This window comes from Scardinius erythrophthalmus (assembly GCF_964197995.2).
Source record: "Scardinius erythrophthalmus genome assembly, chromosome: 12".
Taxonomy (NCBI): domain Eukaryota; kingdom Metazoa; phylum Chordata; class Actinopteri; order Cypriniformes; family Leuciscidae; genus Scardinius; species Scardinius erythrophthalmus.
Window position 1 is genome coordinate 7,228,858 of NC_138232.1, and position 20,002 is coordinate 7,248,859.

Sequence of the window (20,002 nt, forward strand, 5' to 3'; positions counted from 1 at the left end):
CTCGCAGACTGTCATATCTCTCTCTTTATCATTGTGTTCATCCTCCTCTCTCTCTCCTCCTGATTCTCAGACATCAGATATATTTGCAATGATAGAGCGAATGCAGGTGAGAAGTCCACATTTTCATCCGGTTTTGTGTTTATTGCTTTTCCTGCGATCTCTCGCTTTTTCTGACCTTTTAACTTTGTGACACCTTCCCTGTCTTTGCTTTATTATTACTGTCATCTACCTGTCGTCTGCATTCTGAGGTTCTCTTTCAATACATCTCTCAATCCATATTCACTTTATCATTTAAACCTATGACTTGCACTCTTATGTCATTCAACTGTTGAAATTATGATGTGTTGGGCTAGAAATATATTCTACGCATGTATGGAAATGCTTGTTTAATGCATTTTAAGGTTTGTTGAACGTTCCAAAGAGCGTCTTACGCTTCTAAACTTTAACTATAATTACAAATTCTTACTTTTTTAAACTCATTCGTATTTTTTTTAAACTCATTTAATGTTTACATTTTCCAAACTTTTTTTTTTCAGCTTTAAATTTGATTTTCAATCCCAGATTTTCAGTGTAAAATCCCAAAGTACTGTGATAACTGTACTGCCCATAAAGAAAGCGATAGAGCTTCTTTTAAATATCTCTGTTATTTATACACTTATAACAAGAAGAACTTTAATGCCAGTGTCTACTATGGCTTATTAATAGCTTGAATAGATTAGAATAGCTTCTTGCGTAGAATATGTTTCAGGCCTAATTATCTCTGTGTAATATCTGTATACATTTTTTATTTTTTATTTAAAGTTATTGATTTCAAATGATGAATTCTAATTTCTGATATTTACCATTCTATTAATGTATGTGAATTTTGATGCATGTTTTTAAATGAACTGTACAGTATGTTCTAAATATCCTCTCCTTTTTTTAAACACAGAGCAGTAGAATGGAGGAGCAGAGGTGCTCTCTTCCACCTCCTCTCAAAGTAAGTGTGTATATTTAGAGCCACATAAACACACATCAAGTGTTATAGCCATCACGAACCATCCCTGCCATCAGCGTTGTGTTTATCACATGCACACAGAAACACACAATGTTGCTTTTATTCCAGACAGATGTTTTCGCATTAACCCTCGGTCTCATAGCTTTAAAGTTCATAAATTCTCTGTTGCCTTAAAATGTTGACATTTTAATGCGTCCCAGGGCCACATCTGACATAAAGGCTGTTCCAAAAGAATGGCAGCATAATTATGCTGCCTATTAATATACCTTTTGGCCAAATTGTAAAGCAGGACTGCTTGTGTTCTCTGCAGAGAAAAGACCAAATGATTTGCTACTCGCTCAATGAAAATATCCAAGATGATGGAAATCTATTAAAATATAAGTATTGATTAAAAAATGAGTTCCAAATGAGTCAACGTACAATAGACAAGCACTTGCAATGCAATGTTTTTCAGCATCTTGTGTCATAAGCATTGCATCTTTTTAAGATGGGTTAAAAATAGTTCAACTTTTGACAAGCAGCAGATCAATGTCTGTTTTAAACAATGCGACATTGTGTAAAGAAATTAACAAGAAAAAAGAAAATTACATTTAAATTAAGTTTGTTCTTACGCCATTGGCTTATTTTGAGCCTCACATTTTGTTATATTTCTCTAAAAATGATCTTATTTCATTTTGCTTAATAAAGTAAGTGCGTCTTCTGTGCAGATGAAAGTGTTTTTGCAGAATACAAATGCACCTTCTGCTCAGTTGTGTTAGTAGTTGTTTGCAGTGCTGGATCACGTCCCGTGCGAACGGCCCCTTAGGGTGCACTCGTACACAAACTTACTTACAATGTAATGCTTTATACTTTTGTGAGTTTATAAAGGTGAATCACGTATAAAACTCAAAATATAAATTCCCAGAAGTAAGTAAGTAAGTAAAATGTATTTATATAGCACCTTTCACAGACAAGAAGTCACAAAGTGCTTTACAATCTGTTAATAAAAGGGATCAAACATGCATACAATAAATCTACCATAAAACAACACACAGAAACAAACTTCACAAACATAAAATGACAAGTAACCACTGCCGTTAAATAAAAGCGAGTCCAAAAAGATGCGTCTTCAGGTGTTTTTTAAAAGAATTGACAGAACCCATAGTTCTCAATGCTAATGGAAGTGAGTTCCAAAGCTTTCTTCCAAAGAAAGTCTTTACATAAATATAGAGATGTACTGTATGTTATTGTTCCATGCTTTTAAGGCCACATGTGCCAGCATATAAAACACCAGAACATGTGATCTGATGCTCTCACCTCAGGCTTTGTGAATGTTGTATAGTTCAGGGTTTGTTTGGAATCGTGAGTCTCCGCAGGTCTAGACTGGAGCCTTGGGTTTAAAGGCTTTTAACTCTTTATGTACCTTTATATTTCTTTCATCCTCACCTTAAATTGATTTGAATGAAGGGTTCAACATATTTAATCTCTCTCTATTGCTTCCACAGACAGAGGAAGACTACATTCCATATCCCAGCGTCCATGAGGTTGCAAACTTGTTTGTCTTTTTATATGTAAATATGAATGTGTTTTCTTTTTGTACTGGTTGTAAAATACGTTTTTGTGGGTTGGCAGGTATTGGGGCGTACTGGTTCTTTACCACTGATTCTGCTGCCCCAGTTCGGGGGTTACTGGATTGAAGGGACCAATCATGATTTAGGCTCCTCCTCCTCACCAGAGGAACCGCCCCCTTGCCCAGCATCACAGGACAAACTCGAGACCAACAGCATAGCCAAGATCTACAGGAAACACTTCCTGGGCAAGGTTAGATCTATCTATCTATCTATCTATCTATCTATCTATCTATCTATCTATCTATCTATCTATCTATCTATCTATCTGTCTATCAGTCTATCAGTCTATCAGTCTATCAGTCTATCAGTCTATCAGTCTATCAATCTATCTATCTATCTAGTTCGTTCGTTCGTTCGTTCGTTCTTTATATCTGTATATCTCTATATATATCTAACTAGTTTATAATATATATATATTGAAATATGCCAGGTTATACAAAATAAAAAAAGATTCTGGAGTCCAATCCCAAAATCAAATCAGGACTTTTTTCTCGCCAATGAACAAATAAATGGAGGATTCTTATGTGAACAGGAGTGTTTGAGTTGGTTGTTCTGTCCTTTATTGCCGTTATTGTCATTTCCCTCTGCAGTGATAATACTCTTTGAGCTTGCTGTCTATTAGGGTCAGAGCTTTTAGCAATCTGTGAAGTAAAGAGTCTTTCTGAGAGTTTATGTCTGTTTATAACTCTTCCCACAGGAACACTTTAATTATTACTCCGTGGACAGCGCCCTAGGACACCTGGTCTTCTCTGTGAAGTATGATGTGATTGGAGACCAGGAGCACCTTCGACTGTTGTTTAGGTACTTCAAACACACACACTCTCGACACTTCCCACATAAAAAATGTTTTGCTTTCATGTTTTACGTTCTCAGTTATGTTTCATTAATACTTTTGTCACAGATTATTTTCTCCTGAAATACCTTAAGATACATTACTAATGTACTACATAGTAAAAGTACACAAAAGCCACAAAATGTGCATCTCTGTTTCTCAGAAGAAACTCTCATTTCCTTTTAATGCTACTTCCTTACATTCGATTTACAATACTGCATCATTTTTGCTGCTCTCAATTCTCAATTCAGATCTGAATGGTGCACAACCCGGTTCCAGAAACATTCACATCCACTCTCCTCTGTTTCATATTCTCTCAAAGCTGGTCTGACTTAAGTGCTCAAAATATGCAGCAGGAACATAAGAGCACATCTATTCTTTTATAACCCACAGCCTGTCTTGAGGCCCTTTAATGATGGGGATAGGAACAATTGGCCGTGTACATGTCAGAAAGAAGCTGATCTAAAAAGCCTCTCTTTTATGAAGGGAGCTCTTCAGGAACTCTTTGAATGTCACGCACTGGCTGTAAAATAATTGACAGGGGCACCTGTGAATGCTGGAGTGATTCATATGGCTACTTTTTGAACGAACTACCATTCATCTCTCTCTGTCTGTCTGTCTTTGCCTTCCTGCATGCTAAATATAACGTTTTAATTACATTTATATGTGTGTGCATTTAGAAGACACTTTTATCCAAAGTGACTTTAATACAGGACAATTGAGGTTGACGCTAGTTTTGTTATAATGTTACTTTGAATAGTTTGTAATGGCGGATACTGTGAATCTTATAATTATATTCTCTTCTATTAATTGTAGGTCAAAGTTTAAAACCTACCATGATGTGATCCCTATTTCTTGTCTGACCGAGTTCCCTAATGTTGTCCAGATGGCGAAGGTAGGTTGAGAAGAGAAGAATTTTTTTTTTTTATTTATTTTTTTTTTTTTTTTTCAAATTAGTTACATGGCATGCAGATGTATTTATTAATTTTATATATTTATAATGATTTTTTTTGTTGCAATTATACATTTAAATTAATTAATTCCACATGTTTTCTTGAGAAAAGTCCAATGCAAATGAGATGTTACAAAAAGTGATTTTGAAGTCCATTTAGTTTATCTCAATGATAACATAAACCTAATGTGATGAGTAAATACATTTTGCCTAATTTGCATCACTTTTTGTTGTAAATTAAGTAGACAATTAGTAATTAGATAAAATAATTTGATTAGAGATATGTAAATGAGATAAAACTATTTTCATTTATTTAATTTATTGTTTATTTATTTTATCTATTTATTCCCAAGCTTGTCTGTGAAGAGGTGAATGTGGACAGATTTTATCCCGTCTTATACCCAAAGGTAAGCTGGAACAGGCATATCAACAACATATATATATATAAAAAAAAAAAACATGCGATTTTCATACACTGACCCTCGTTTGTAACCTGTTCCAAGGCATCCAGACTCATTGTGACCTTTGATGAGCACGTCATCAATAACAACTTCAAGTTTGGAGTCATCTACCAGAAATTTGCCCAGGTCAGATCACCTTTCATTGTTTTTATGTTCCTGGTTTACACCATGCTTAATTTATATAAATTGCGAAACTTGTGGCCCAAATATGTTCTCTCTTCTACAGACAACAGAAGAGGAGCTATTTGGAAACAATGAGGAAAGTCCAGCTTTTGTTGAGTTTCTGGAGTTCTTGGGAGAGAAGATTGAACTTCATGATTTTAAAGGGTATATAGACAAACAGTACAGGATTTACCCAAGTAGGACTTTTTTCCTGGTCCTGGAACAACATTCCTATTGACCAATCACATTTAAGGGTTAGATGGAGAATTGTTCAGTTACAAGTTTATCTTATTACATTATAATTTTCCTTTGATTTCAGGCCTAGGTCAGGATTAAATGTTGAGTAACGGCTGTGATTGTTTGATTTGAATGTTGTCACAGGACCAAAAAAGCATTGTGCAGAAAAGCACAGGACCAAAAACATCATAACAGCTGGCATATTTGATTTAAAAAAAAATAAATATATATATATATATATATATATATATATATATATATATATATATATATATATATATATATATATATATATATATATATATATATTAATCTTAATAAATATTAAAAAGTAATTTAGAGCTTTTTGGTCTTCTCTCGTAATGCAGCTTTCGTGGTGGCCTGGATGTGACACATGGCCAGACAGGAACCGAGTCAGTCTACCTAAACTTCCACAATAAAGAGATCATGTTCCACGTGTCCACAAAGCTGCCATACACTGAAGGTGATTCCCAGCAGGTAAGACCTCATGTGATTTGCTTTTTATTTTTATTTTTATTGCATTTTATTTTGTTTCAAGATTAGTAGTATTCCCGCATATATATTTGTTTTTAACAATATAAGTGAAAAATATAAGTCATGACCCCTTTAAATAAATCAACCTTTGATCACCCTTAGAAGCTGGGTAAACATGGATAAATACATTAGCACCTTTATGACAAACCAGTATCATTCTGGAATATTGTTTTATGACACGGTTAGTGTTAGTTTTGGGTAACCAGTTGCAGCCCCCAGAGATGCTTTCCCTCTGCTGGCCACATACATCGACCAACAGAATGCTCTGATAATTAGCAAACAAATCACACTGTGCAAAAGGACTGATCCTGGAAAGCCATCTGTTGTCATGCATGTTTTGCTTTGCTCAGGGAGATCATCACCTAGGGGTTTCAACACAGATTGCCCTCTTACAATGCTGGCCACTAAAACACACCCTTTTCAATATGGTACCTCAGAGGCCAGAGATAACATATGGGTATAGACTCATCACCTGCTGCTTTTTAATCGCCATTGTACCAGATATGTAATGTTATATGAGAGCTACCGTATAAGGATATGGTAATGGCCTCCAGACTGGCAATGACAAATTAGTTTTTTGCCTTAAAATGGTTTGTTTCTATCTGAAAACATCATTTTGACTATGATGTTTGCCACAGGGCTGTAAACGTGCTTCCATATGTCTTATTAATCTCCCCAAACACTTTGATGATGAAGACAAGCAGTTTTCTTTTGAACTTGTGAATGTCTGTGAACCATTTTTCTGTTATGACAGTACTCTCTAATAAGTATTTATGAGCAAGCTGTGAAGAGAGCGAACGAGCGGTTCAACTGAGGAAAGCTAATCGGATAAACATTTGAAGGTTTATGGGAGATAAAATTGACACCCTGCAGAATGCTATTTCTTTTTCCATTTCTTTTGTTGCATGTTAAATCAAGTATAAATTTAATTATTGTTCTGAAATTCAGGGCTTTGAGATCATTGGCGTAATAAAACACAAATCAGTCTGCAATATGTATAATATTTTGATCCAATATTGTTATTTTGTGGGAAATTTAGGAAATAATAAGTCACTATAAGGGCGAATCTCACAAAGCATATCAAAAACATCAAGAACATACCAGGTCACATTTCACCCTAAAATCAAAAGAAAACTGTAGTGCAACAATAAGTAATATGCTCATAATACAACATGCAAAATCATTTTCTTTATTCATATTCCTTGTGAGATTCTCCATTTGTTTTAATGTTTAATTTATCAAGAATTTTAATCTTGTATCTGGTCAGGGAAAATGACATTTTTAGATAAACGGCTGACTATTATTTTTAATAGCAAATTTTCATCCACAATAAGTGAAGACACTCATAAGAACTACTCATAACTAAATAAACAAATGTTCAGGTGAATTAACAGTATGAGTAATCCCAGAAAATCTTCATATACATTTTTCCATATTTTTCTTCATTGATTTTATGATGCACACTCCCTATTGTTGCATTAGAATTTTACTTTTAATTTTGGCTCTGACTGGCCCAAAATGTTTGAACCAAAACTAGGTTGTTCTAAGTGTGAAAATACTGCATATTTTCACACTTAGAAGAAACTAGTTTTTGTTCAAAATGTTTTGGCCAGTCAGAGCCAAAATTAAAAGTAAAATTCTAATGCAACAAGGGAGTGTGCTTAATTTGCGTGAAAGTAGTATAATAAACCTCACAAACTGGTATAACAGTGTTGATTCTGTTCGAGACCACAACATTTTTTTTTCAAGCGAATGGTCTGTTTTAGTTTCGTTTCTAGCCAGTCTGTTCAAAGAAGTGAATCTAAAATTGTCTGTAAAGACCTTACGGGCAGCTTCCTCTTATTACTTCACAGTTTTGTTGACTTGATTTCAGCTCCAGAGGAAGAGGCATATAGGAAATGACATTGTGGCTATTGTGTTCCAAGAAGAAAATACGCCATTTGTACCAGATATGATCGCATCAAACTTCCTTCACGCTTACGTAGTGGTGCAAGTGGAGAACGCCTGCACTGATAACGTCCTCTATAAGGTAATTCATTAATTCATCCTGTTTGAATCATTGAAACTGAAGCTTGAGCCAAGGATTATACAGAATAAATCATTTCTTTGTTATAGGAATTCCTCACATACTTGGAGTGATTCAGGATTTTTGTTTAAATGAATATGTGATGATGATTCCCAATATAATGTATTAGTCACTTGCATAGAGAATTAAAGATCATTTTGAAAGATTTCCTGATATCTGTCATAATTTATTTTCTGTTCTTGTAGGTATCTGTGACGGCAAGAGATGATGTGCCTTTCTTTGGTCCTGCCCTCCCAGACCCAGCTGTCTTTAAAAAGGTTCATATTTTCAGCCAGCATTCATGGAATATGATTAGTTCCACATGGAATCATTGTCCTGGAATTCTATCACAAAATTCTACAAATCATTCGCCCATTGATGTTCCTTTATGAAGTATTTTGGTTTATTAATTCTACTCTCAGATGCCAATAAGTGTCAAGCACACTTATTTCAGTAACACCATATTTAAATACATTCTGGAGATTTTGGGTTTTTCCAATTAAAAATTAGCACAGACAATGTTCAGGTCTGGATATGACTACTGAAACGTCTTTTTTACTTTTTAATTACGCAAAAAATAATTAGTAAAGCCTTTTATAAAATGGTGACGAACAATATTATTAAATATCGTTTTTTTATTAATAATGGAATCAATATAAACAATTCTTCTGCAAATATAGATTGTTTGCTTAATTGTAAGTGATATGACTTGGTGAATTAATACATAATAAATAACTGTATTGATATATAATTTAATCTAAAAAACATTCAAACTGTTCTTTGTATCAATCTAATTTATTCACTGTTAATTGTGTTTTGTTTAGAGTCCGGAGTTTCATGAGTTCCTCTTGACCAAACTGATCAATGCTGAATATTATTGCTATAAAGCAGAGAAGTTTGCCAAGCTGGAGGTGAGAAGGGCATAAATGTTTGTTTTTATGTTTGTGTGGGAGCATCGGCATGCATGCTACATTAAAAATGTTTTTGTTGTCCAGGAGAGGACACGTTCTGCTCTGCTGGAGACTTTATATGAGGAGCTGCATGTGAACAGCCAGTCCATGATGGGACTGGGAGGAGATGACGACAAACTGGAGAATGGAGGAGGAGGCGGAGGTGGTGGCTTCTTTGAGTCTTTCAAGGTAGAATCCATTTGAATCAGTGGTTCCCAAACTGGGGTATGTGAGGTGACAGAGGGAGTACGCAAACAAAATGCTGAATTTTGCCGTTCATTTAATTCTACCCCACCTGAAAATAACATTAAAATCGAGCATGTATTTCTAACAGGCAAATGTCATAAATTTATGGCATCCAATCAAATGACCATATCTTTTGCAGTCAAAAACAAACTCCACACAAACAGTGTGCGTATGATAGGTTGCGTGCAGAGACCTCTGCCTTAGCAAATCGCTCTACATTACTGCCGTTCTCGTCCTTTTTTCGCACTATTTTGCAACAAAATAATAGTTCCAACGAAAGCCACAGCAGAACTGTTGCACACAGCAGTGTGTCGTGTACGAATATACGGCTTACAACGAATCGGGAAAGTCAATGATTCAATGAAAGTCAATGATCCATTCATTTATGAATGGGTATCCTGTTGCTCAAACAGTAGAGCGTTGGCACTTGCAACGCCAAGGTCATGGGTTCGATTCCCAGGTAAAGGAAGAACTGTTAAGAATGTAAATGTGTACCTTGGATTGTAATGTAAGTCGCTTTGGATAAAAGTGTCTGCCAAATGCATAAATGTTAATAAATACAGCCACTTGCATTGTTACTAAATGAATGAATGAGTCGATGAGTGACTTGCCGCCACCTACTGGTGGTTTTAGTTTAATATTTAAAAGTATCACTTTGTTTTTGCCAAAATTTCTTTATTGAACATTATTTATTTTATAAAGGTATGTATAAAAGGGAAAAAAATGCTCTGGAAAATCAATTTAAGGGGGCAGATATGGTCCTTTAATGGAAAAGGCATGACTGCAGTCTAAGTGGAAGAGAGGAGGGACGCAGAAGGATGTTAAATGCCTCAGGGGGTACACCACTCTAAAATGTTTGGGAGCCCCTGCTCTAACTAATAATAAGGATTTGTATTTGTTCAATTAATTACTGACAAAAGAGTTCTGGTGAATAGCAGAGATGTCAATTGGTATACTATTCATCCTAAATGTGAGATTAGGATTTGGTGCTCAAGAAACATTTCTTATTATTATCAATGTTGAAAACAGTTGTGCTGCTTAATATTTTTGTGGAAACCATGATCATTTTTTTTAGGATTATTTGATAAATAGACATTATAATAGACAAATAGACATAGATAAATGTATTTAAAATAGAAATCTTTTGTAACATTTTAAATGTATTTACTGTCACTTTTCATGCATTCTTGATAAATAGAAGTATTAATTAAACATAAACATAAAAGTATTTAATTAAAAATAAACTTTTGGATGTTAAACAGTATGCACTATGGAACAAATATAAGTTTCAAACAGCAGTACGCAACAGTTTTGCTGTAATTTTGTGTAAAAACGTAAATGAGTCATTTAACTCAAAGAATAGAAAAGGCACACTGGAAATGGAGGGTGAAATTGAGCGCATTGCATTGTGGATTACAGTGTTCACACACTCACATTTACTACATTTGGTCTTCTGCACATATAGAAAATGCTTGTACATCTCACAGTATATACATACTGCAGTAATTGTATGTAGTATGCTAGTCCAAACATAGCCACTACTTTCTTCGTTTCACTGTCCTTTACTCTCTTTAGCTCTCCTGTTTCTCATATAAGCAGTTCTTGTGCCCTCTAGTGTTGCGTTGCAGTGATGCATATGCATCATTTTTCTCTTTCTAGCGAGTTATCCGCAATAGAAGTCAATCTATGGATGCTATGGGCCTCAGTAACAAGAAACCGCACACCGTCTCCACAAGCCACAGTGGAAGCTTTACCAACAACCCTCCAGAAACTCCCAAAACTCCTGGAATTGTGAGTATGAAGACCCTTCTGGATGTCAGTGGACCTTAAATTGTTTCATGCTGTCATGAGATGCCCCAAATCAGTGTGCCAGCTGTAGTTTGTGCCAGCCTTCATGCCCTCTGATCCCTCAACCCGGCGGAGTCGCAGCTGTTATTCGCTGTGCCCTTCGAGTGGGGTTTGACCCTTGAGTGCTTGTGTCATCATGGCACATCTGTGCTGATGGTAGACCAGGTCTTCTCCTGCCATTTCTGATCTTCATCATTTCAGCATTAAAAGAGAGAAAAACTGATGTGTCATCAGCTCTCATGATCTGTCTGGATGGGGGTCGGTGGAACAGATGGGGCTCTCCACAAGTGACTGTCCCATCTCCATTGCTATGACAACAAGAGCAACAGCAATAACTCAGAGAGACTTTCATGACAGGTTGACACAACAGCCTATTAGCCATCCAAATGTGCTAGTGTGTTTGCAACAACTGTCACAGAAAGCAGATTATGATCAAACTTGTGCAAAAATGTGTCAATTTGCTGACAGCTTGGTTAAACCAGGATTTTTCATTCTGGGCTGATTTTCAAGGTCATCTAGGCTGCATTTACACTGCAAGACTTATTGCACAGATCTGACCTCTGTTACACTTAAGATCAAATGAAATGAATCAACAACTCTGATGATATTGAAGGGCTTGTTCCTTTTTATTAATAATAATAAGAGTGCTCAAAGACAAAGTGGTTACTGGGGCCTCTAGTTCTTCGGTTCAAGAGTTGCAGCTTAAAAAATGATTAATTTTATATTCATTCCATTAAAAAAGTGTTTTTTTACAGCATGTTCTATTATTGTGTGAACCTGAGGCACAATTACAGGCACAGTCTTCTTAAGTAACTTGAGGTGGAGTGTGTTGCACTGATAATCCAGTTTCTGCTTTGCTTTTACCTGATATCATACCTGATTCCTTTGTGTTTAATCATAAATCTGTCACCACCCTAATGACAATAGCAAGCACAGCAAGTTGATTTACACAAAACATTTCATACATAATGGTAATTCAAAGTGCTTTTTGCTGGCATAATAATAATAAAAATGCATATAAAATCACCTTAAAATAAATAAAGATGTTAAAAAAAATGTATATATTGAAGAAATTATGTAGTGGAAATGGCTTATAATTTGAATCAAAATCTGACCCAATTGTGATATCTCCACAGTCCCTGATTATTCCTGGAAAAAGCCCAACCCGTAAGAAATCTGGTCCGTTCAGTTCCAGAAGGAGCAGTGCCATTGGGATTGAGAATATACAAGAGGTTCAGGAGAGAAGGTAAGATGAACTGACAGTTGTATGGAAACGTTGAGAGTATTTCCTGTTGAAGCCATTGTAAGGTTTAGAAAGTAAGAAAGATGGTTTTTAAGGTGGACATTCTGTCTTCATAACAAAGAAAAACATAAAAGGCAGACATTTTTTGGGGAAAGACACTTTAAGTAGTTTTCCATAATTCATTACTTAAAGGGATAGGTCACCCAAAAATTGTAATCATTTACTCACCCTCATGTTGTTCCAAACCTGTACATTTCTTTGTTCTGTTGAACACAAAGGAAGATATTTAGAAGAATGTGGGAAACTGAACAGTTCTGGGGCACTATTTACTTCCATGGAAGTCTATGGTGCCTGGGTACAAACTTTCTTCAAAATATCTTCATTTGTATTCAGCAGAACAAAAAAATTTATACAGGTTTGGAACAACTTGAGGGTGAGTAAACGATGACAGAATTTTCATTTTTGGGTGAACTATTCCTTTAATAAAACCTGTTTCATAAATGATAGTAATATTTGAAAGCTGCTCTCTAATTTTAACTTATTGTGTTATAACCAACATGCATGAAGTCGTCATGCTGTCTTGTTGACAAGAAAACCATAAAACAGGAAACATTAAAATATTACACTCTCATTACTGTGTGTTAAGGTCAGTAAGTATCTGAAAATATATATATTATTTATTTATTTATAATTTTGTGTCATGTTAAGGTAAATTCAGAAACTGAATAGAAACTGAAACTCACTTCTGACAATAATTAAGATTATTGTCAGAAGTGTTATAGTGTTAATCATTATGTTCCAGTAGTCGAGAGGTGTCCCCGAGTCCACAGAGGGCATCTGATGGTGGACACACCCTTCACGACAACTGGTCCAATCATAGCTCACCTGAGATGCCGACCACCAAGTTTGGGTGAGCTCCAGTGAAAACACTGACTTCTGTTTGCATGTAATCACACTCTAATGCAGGCTCTTCCTTTAAACCCACACTGTGTATCTGGATGTCTAGTTTTCCCCCTACTATTTTCATGTGATCTGATCTTTACATTCCAGGAAAGATGTCTATTATTGTGTGAATTCATTGTCTTTTATTTAATTATTTTAAATTGTTATAAGCATGTGTGTATCCATACACACACACACTCCTTTTCAAAAGTTTTTCCAAGTTTTTGAAAGAAGTCTTTTTTGCTCACCAAGGCTGCATTTATTTGATAAATACAGTAAAAACAGAAATATTGTGAAATGTAATTACAATATAACTGTTTTCCATTTTAATATATTTTAAAATCTAATTTATTCCTATGAAGGCAAAGCTGAATTTTCAGCATCATTATTCCTGACTTCAGTGTCACATGATCCTTCAGAAATTATTCTATTATGCTGATTTTCTGCTCAAGATATATTTTTTATTATTATCGATGTTGTGCTGTTTAATAAAAAGCTGGAATACATTTTTTTTCAGGATTATTTGATCAATACAAAGTTCAAAAGAACAGCATGTATTTGATTTTTTTTTTTTTGTAACAAAGTAAAAAAAAAAAGAAGTGTTCTAAGTGTTCATTTCTTAAAGAAAAACAAAAAACATACTGACCCCAAATTTCTAAATGGTGTTGTATGTGCATCAAAATGTGTAATAAGTAAATAGACTATAACCTGAGGTTAGTAAGCTTGTTCAAAGAGAACCATTGCAGTTACTCTTGGACCGCTCCTTGATAGGTTCAAACTTTACACAGAACCACTCCCAACTGCAAATAATAGATATTTGCTTTCCTTTATATTAGTTCAAACAATTGTTACAGATTTACTAGTTTGTCCAATGAGTCATTAGTAATACGGCTCCTTTAAACTGCGATGAATGTGTTGAGAAATTGCATCTGCAATCACTAAACATGAATGTGGCCTATGATTCTATCATTTCATACTCTGTTATCATTATGCAATAGCAAAATACAGCCCAAGCAACACCTTTTAACCACATGGACAGAGTAGTGCAAAGGTCAAAAAGTGAGCAGCTTTTAATGTGCAGGTGATAAGTTGATTGAAATCAAAAAGATCTAATCATTAACCATGTGCGTTTAAAGTGCCCCTATATGCTATTTTAAAGGCTCCTAATTTTGTTTTGGAGGTCTCCTACAATAGGTTTACATGCATCCAAGGCTAAAAAACACTTGAATTTTCTCATTATATACATTGCAGCATCACCTCTTTCTCACAGTGTCTGAACTGGTTCGGTCAAGGATTGATCTCTGCTGTGATTGGTCAAACAGCCCAGTCTGTTGTGATTGGTCTACCGCTTACAGAACGACGTGTCGGAAACTAAAAGGCCATTACCATATCTAAATTTCAGGAAGTGCATGCAAAGTGGATTTGCTTTCGCAGGGCAGAAAACAGCGGCTTCATTCTACCAACACAACACAAACCAAACTCTTCCAGGCCTCAGCTACAACTAGAGTTTGAGAGAGTAGATGTTGTTCACAGGCTATGGCAAGCCGTTTTAACATTTAATCCTTACAACCTACTAGTCTCTATTTTCATGCTACTAGTACTTATTTTTTAGATACTAGTATCTATTCCATTAAGTACTAGTACTTATTCATTAGCTACTAGTGCTTATTCTTTAGGTACTAGTGCCTTTTCTTTAGATACTAGTACCTTTTTAAAAGATACTAGTAGTTATTCATTAGATTCTAGTGCCTATTGGTACCAGTACTTATTCATTAGATACTAGTACTTATTCAGTAGTTACTAGTACTTATTCATTAGATTCTAGTGCCTATTAAATTGGTACTAGTACGTATTTATTATATACTAGTACTTATTTATTAGTTACTAGTACTATTAGATACTAGTACTTATTCATTAAATACTAGTACTTATTCATTAGATACTAGTACTTAATAATTAGCTACTAGTACAACTGACTAGTACATATATATTAGATAGTAGTAGTTATTCATTAGGTACAAGTACTTATTTTTTAGGTAATAGTACCTATTACTACATACTAGTATACTAAGTCATTAGATACTAGTACCTATTAAATAGATAATAGTACTTATTCATTAGCTACTAGTACTTATTCAATAGATACTAGTACTTATTTATTAGATACTTGTATCTATTAATTAGATACTAGTACTTATTAATTAGCTACTAGTACTTATTCAATATATATTAGTACTTATTTATTAGACACTAGTATATTTTGTAATTGTTACTAGTAACTATTATTATTTTACTAGTCACAGCTGCTTTTTTACTCGTCTTATGTTATGACTAGTCAGAACGGCCACTGGAGAGTTCAATTAAAAATCTTACTAGTAAAATAAAAAATCTTACTAGTAACATTTGGAATAAATACTAGTATCTAATAAATAGGTACTAGTATCTATTGAATAAGTACTAGTAGCTAATTAATTAATTAACAATTGGAATACATACTAGTCAGAACTGAATAGTTGATATTTGAATGACAGAAAAATGTGTTACTGGTAACAAAAGAATAGTTACTAGTCACTATTGAAATAAGCACTAGTATCTAATGAATAAGTACTAGAATCTATTTAATATGTACTAGTATCTAGTTAATAAGTACTAGTATCTAATAATAAATACTAGTATTTAATGAATAAGTACTAGTATCTAATGAATATATACTAGTACCAATTTAATAGGCACTAGTATCTAATAAAGATGAACTAGTATCTAATGAATATATACTAGTACCAATTTAATAGGCACTTGTATCTAATAAAGATGAACTAGTATCTAATGAATATATACTAGTACCAATTTAATAGGCACTAGTATCTAATAAAGATGAACTAGTATCTAATGAATATATACTAGTACCAATTTAATAGGCACTTGTATCTAATAAAGATGAACTAGTATCTAATGAATATATACTAGTACCAATTTAATAGGCACTGGTATCTAATAAAGATGAACTAGTATCTAATGAATATATACTAGTACCAATTTAATAGGCACTTGTATCTAATAAAGATGAACTAGTATCTAATGAATATATACTAGTACCAATTTAATAGGCACTAGTATCTAATAAAGATGAACTAGTATCTAATGAATATATACTAGTACCAATTTAATAGGCACTAGTATCTAATAAAGATGAACTAGTATCTAATGAATAAGTACTAGTATCTTTAAAAAGGTACTAGTACCTAAAGAATAAGCACTAGTATTTAACAAATAGGCACTAATACCTAAAGAATAAGCACTAGTAGCTAATGAATAAGTACTAGTACTTAATGGAAAAGATAGTACTATCTAAAAAATAAGTACTAGTAGCATGAAAATAAATACTAGTAGGTTTTAAGGATTAAATGTTAAAACGGCTTGCCATACACAGGCAGCCAATGAAGAACATTGGCTGCCATTATGCAAATGTGTTACAAAACATTGAAGGTTTGTGAATCTTTTCTTTCTTTTGGGAGACAAAAACTCCATTTGTCGTCCACTTTGATCTTTTAAACTTTGCAGACCTTTACATCCACAAATAGCTATATATATCACACACTACATGTAAGGTAATATCCGAAAAAGCATAATAGTGGCACTTTAAGCGTGGTTAGTTAATTATTTCAGGTTCGTTTGAGCTCATGTATGTGCGTGTGTGTGCGTGTGTGTGTGTGTTTGTACTGTAGTTCCGCCCTGTGCTGTCGAGCTCCTTCTATCCCAGAGTCCCAGGACCTTTCTCGCTCCTCATCCAATGCCAGCAGCTTCACCAGTGTGGTGGAGGAGAACGAGCAGGAACATGAAGCGACAGAGGAGTACGACACGGGACTGGTGCGGCCACCTCCACATATGACTCATTAATCATTAATACATTTTGAGCTACACTGTCCTCAAATTGTTTTAGTACATACAGCACATTAAAACTGACAGGAAGAGAAGACGACCTGTATTTAAATGCCTGTACTATTCGCATACAAATGCATATGGGCGTATTGAAATTTGCATTTAATCACCTGAACAGAAATATCAGTACACCTAGATAATTAAGCAAGACTGACTGGTTATGTTGTTTGCATGTTTTTCTTTTTTTCTGGAACACAGGACAGTCTGTCTTCAGCCGGTACGCCTCACAAACGAGATTCATTTTCATACAGCGCCGTGTGGTTGGTAGACGGCTCTGGTAGTGCTAGTCAGAGCAGTTCACATGGTGAGGTTTAACAAACATGTGAACAACCCAGCAAATATTTGTGATATTATCAGGATTACTCAATGATAATTGAAATGTTTGACTATGAAAAAAGTTATTGGATGTTTGTGTCTAAATGCTACATCGAGGAGGCCAGAAATATGTTGACACCTCTTTTATTCTCACTTTAGCATTAGCTCAAACAGTAGTGCATGATGCTAACAATGCCAAGGTCATGTGTTTGATGCCCAGAGATAAAACCATCTGTCAAATGAGTAAATGCAACTTATATGTTATAGTAATAGTAAAAAATATAAAAAAAAAAAAACAGAATCATTATATATCACAAACAAAATCACCACTTCCCACTGTGATTTTATCTTGCGTGATATTTTTACTTTAAGAAGTGAGATATAACTAAATGGAAAGCATCGGAGAGCTGTTTTAACCTATTTTGACCATAATTAACTATTAAAGAAGTTTGCCGCTGGATTGTGCAGCTGTACTTGATCATTTATTGATATTTTTCAATTGGCATTTATTTTTTATATTTTCAGTTTTCATTTTAGTTTTGTTCTTTTGTTTTGTGTTTTGTCATTTTTCATTTTTTTTTTAATATTTCTATTTTGCTTTAATTTTTAATTTTTAATTAATGCTTTAATCTTTAATTTTTTGTCATTTTAGTACTTCAACTGAGACTTATTTCCAATATTAATTTTTAGTTTTTTAAGTTGAAGTTTTTCATGTAATATTTCATTTCAGCTTCATTCCTATTACCAAAAACTTTTTAAATAGTTTCATGTTTAGCTAAGGATAACAACACTGATCAAATCTGTGTTCTGCATATGTTTTTGTGATTTCTGGCCTTGTCGCTGGGGTACAGTTTATATAGTTTGTATTTGTGTCCAAGCTTTAACAGCCGTCTGTTTCACTGTAGGTCCCATTCGACAGATGTCTGAACCTCTGCGTCCCAAAACAGAGAGACAACACTCGGTAAGAAATGTGATTGACCTTAAAAATATTCTAGTCCTAAAGATGATGAAGTCTTACAGCCAGAGCAGAAAAAAGGGTGTCAGGGAGGGTGGAAGATGGTCGTGAGAAGCTAAATTATGATTGCGAACCATGACTAATGTTGATTAACATGCTCGATTTGATCCCTATCAAGTCATAGCATGACCATTTCTCTCTCTCTCTCTACCTGTATAACTGCTCTTGAGCAACAGATCTAATGTAATCTTGATATTTGTTTAATCAAGTAAATCATCTGTGACGCAGTGTTCCTGTGTGTGTTTGTCCTGCACAGAACTGCTAGCTGTCCTGTAGGCTGTAGATGACTTCATGGATGTCCATCAACAGGTTAGGAAAAGCAAAAATGAGGATTATATCTATGATATTTTTATGGAGCCTATAGACCTTATGTAGCCTTTTCAGCGCTGCGCTCGTTGTGTTCTGTCTTCCTTCCGGTTTGTATTTCCACAACGTGAAGGGAAGATCTTACGGATTTATGAATATGAAATCTTCCCGGTCTATTGGCATTTGTTATGACATCCTCTTCAAACATTACAATGCTCGTGATAGATTTCGTTAACTCTACAACAAGTAAATCCACTTCACCAGCTAATTACTCTTCGACCACGATGCTGTAGAAGAAATATACAGAGCTACCGCAAAAACTGAAGTTCAAACACAAAATTCTAAAGAAGGATGCGCGCTTGTTTCTCCGCTGCATAAGGTCTATATGGCTGTGTCATTTAAATGTATACCTCTTAATAGCCTCATTTATGATTTTTATGTTTTATTTGTTAGTTGTATTGCTATTCGTAATGTAGCATGACATTTAGAAAATTGCACCACTTTGGTGTCAGTGAGATTTCAGATTTTTTGGTTACAATGTTTCATTTGTTAACTACATTAGTTAACAATAACTAATAAAGAACAATAGTTTTTACTAAAACTTTTGGTCACTCTTTAATTATTAATAGTTAGTAAGGTAGTTGTTAAGTTGAGGAATAGGGTTAAGGGAAGTAGAATATGGTCATGCAGAATAAGGCATTAATATGTGTTTTAGAAGTGCTAATTAACAGCCAATATCCTAGTATTATGCATGTTAATAAGCAACTACAGTAGTTAATCGTGAAAATTAGACCCTAAACTAAAGTGTTACCAAAATGTTAAGGTCAAAAGTTGTAACTTTAGTTAATGCACTGTGAACTAACATAAAGATTTGTATTAACATTGACAAAGGTTAATGAATGCTCTAAAAATATATTGATCTAAGTTCTGGGTAATCAGCGCATTAAGAAATGGTAACACTTTACAATACGGTTCATTAGTTAACATTAGTTAGTGTATTAACTAACAATGAGCAATACATTTGTTACCATATTTATTAATCTTTTTAATGTTAGTTAATACAAATCCAGCTGTTCAGTGTTTGTTCATGTTAGTTCACAGTGCATTAACTAGTGTTAACAAATATATCCTTTGATTTTAATAATGTATTAGTAAATGTTTAACTAAGATTAATAAGATTAATAAATGCTGAAGTATTGTTCATTCTTAGTTTATGTTAACTAAGGTAGTTAACTAATGTTAACTAATAAAGCTTATTGTAAAGTGTTACCAAAGAGATTAATACTTCTTTTCAGCAAGGATTCATTCATTTGATCAAAAGTGACAG

The 20,002-nt window shown here is 34.2% G+C and overlaps 1 protein-coding gene across 4 annotated transcripts in view; it reads left to right on the plus strand.

Annotated features, from left to right (window-relative positions):
- Positions 1-20,002, plus strand: part of rap1gapb (RAP1 GTPase activating protein b) — a 34,738-nt gene that overhangs the window by 12,464 nt on the left and 2,272 nt on the right. The window contains exons 2-22 of one of the 4 annotated variants that reach the window (XM_081380069.1): positions 71-106; positions 932-979; positions 2,482-2,520; positions 2,609-2,797; positions 3,305-3,408; positions 4,256-4,334; positions 4,745-4,798; positions 4,895-4,978; positions 5,079-5,179; positions 5,620-5,749; positions 7,680-7,835; positions 8,078-8,149; positions 8,696-8,782; positions 8,867-9,010; positions 10,727-10,858; positions 12,052-12,161; positions 12,961-13,068; positions 16,826-16,967; positions 17,238-17,343; positions 18,260-18,315; positions 18,626-18,678. In XM_081380069.1, the coding sequence (XP_081236195.1) occupies positions 71-106; positions 932-979; positions 2,482-2,520; positions 2,609-2,797; positions 3,305-3,408; positions 4,256-4,334; positions 4,745-4,798; positions 4,895-4,978; positions 5,079-5,179; positions 5,620-5,749; positions 7,680-7,835; positions 8,078-8,149; positions 8,696-8,782; positions 8,867-9,010; positions 10,727-10,858; positions 12,052-12,161; positions 12,961-13,068; positions 16,826-16,967; positions 17,238-17,343; positions 18,260-18,315; positions 18,626-18,634 (1,986 nt within the window). In that variant the 3' untranslated portion in view covers positions 18,635-18,678. The remainder of the gene's footprint in view (positions 1-70; positions 107-931; positions 980-2,481; positions 2,521-2,608; positions 2,798-3,304; positions 3,409-4,255; positions 4,335-4,744; positions 4,799-4,894; positions 4,979-5,078; positions 5,180-5,619; positions 5,750-7,679; positions 7,836-8,077; positions 8,150-8,695; positions 8,783-8,866; positions 9,011-10,726; positions 10,859-12,051; positions 12,162-12,960; positions 13,069-16,825; positions 16,968-17,237; positions 17,344-18,259; positions 18,316-18,625; positions 18,679-20,002) is intronic. The other 3 variants (XM_081380072.1, XM_081380070.1, XM_081380071.1) reach the window with 3 other exon arrangements.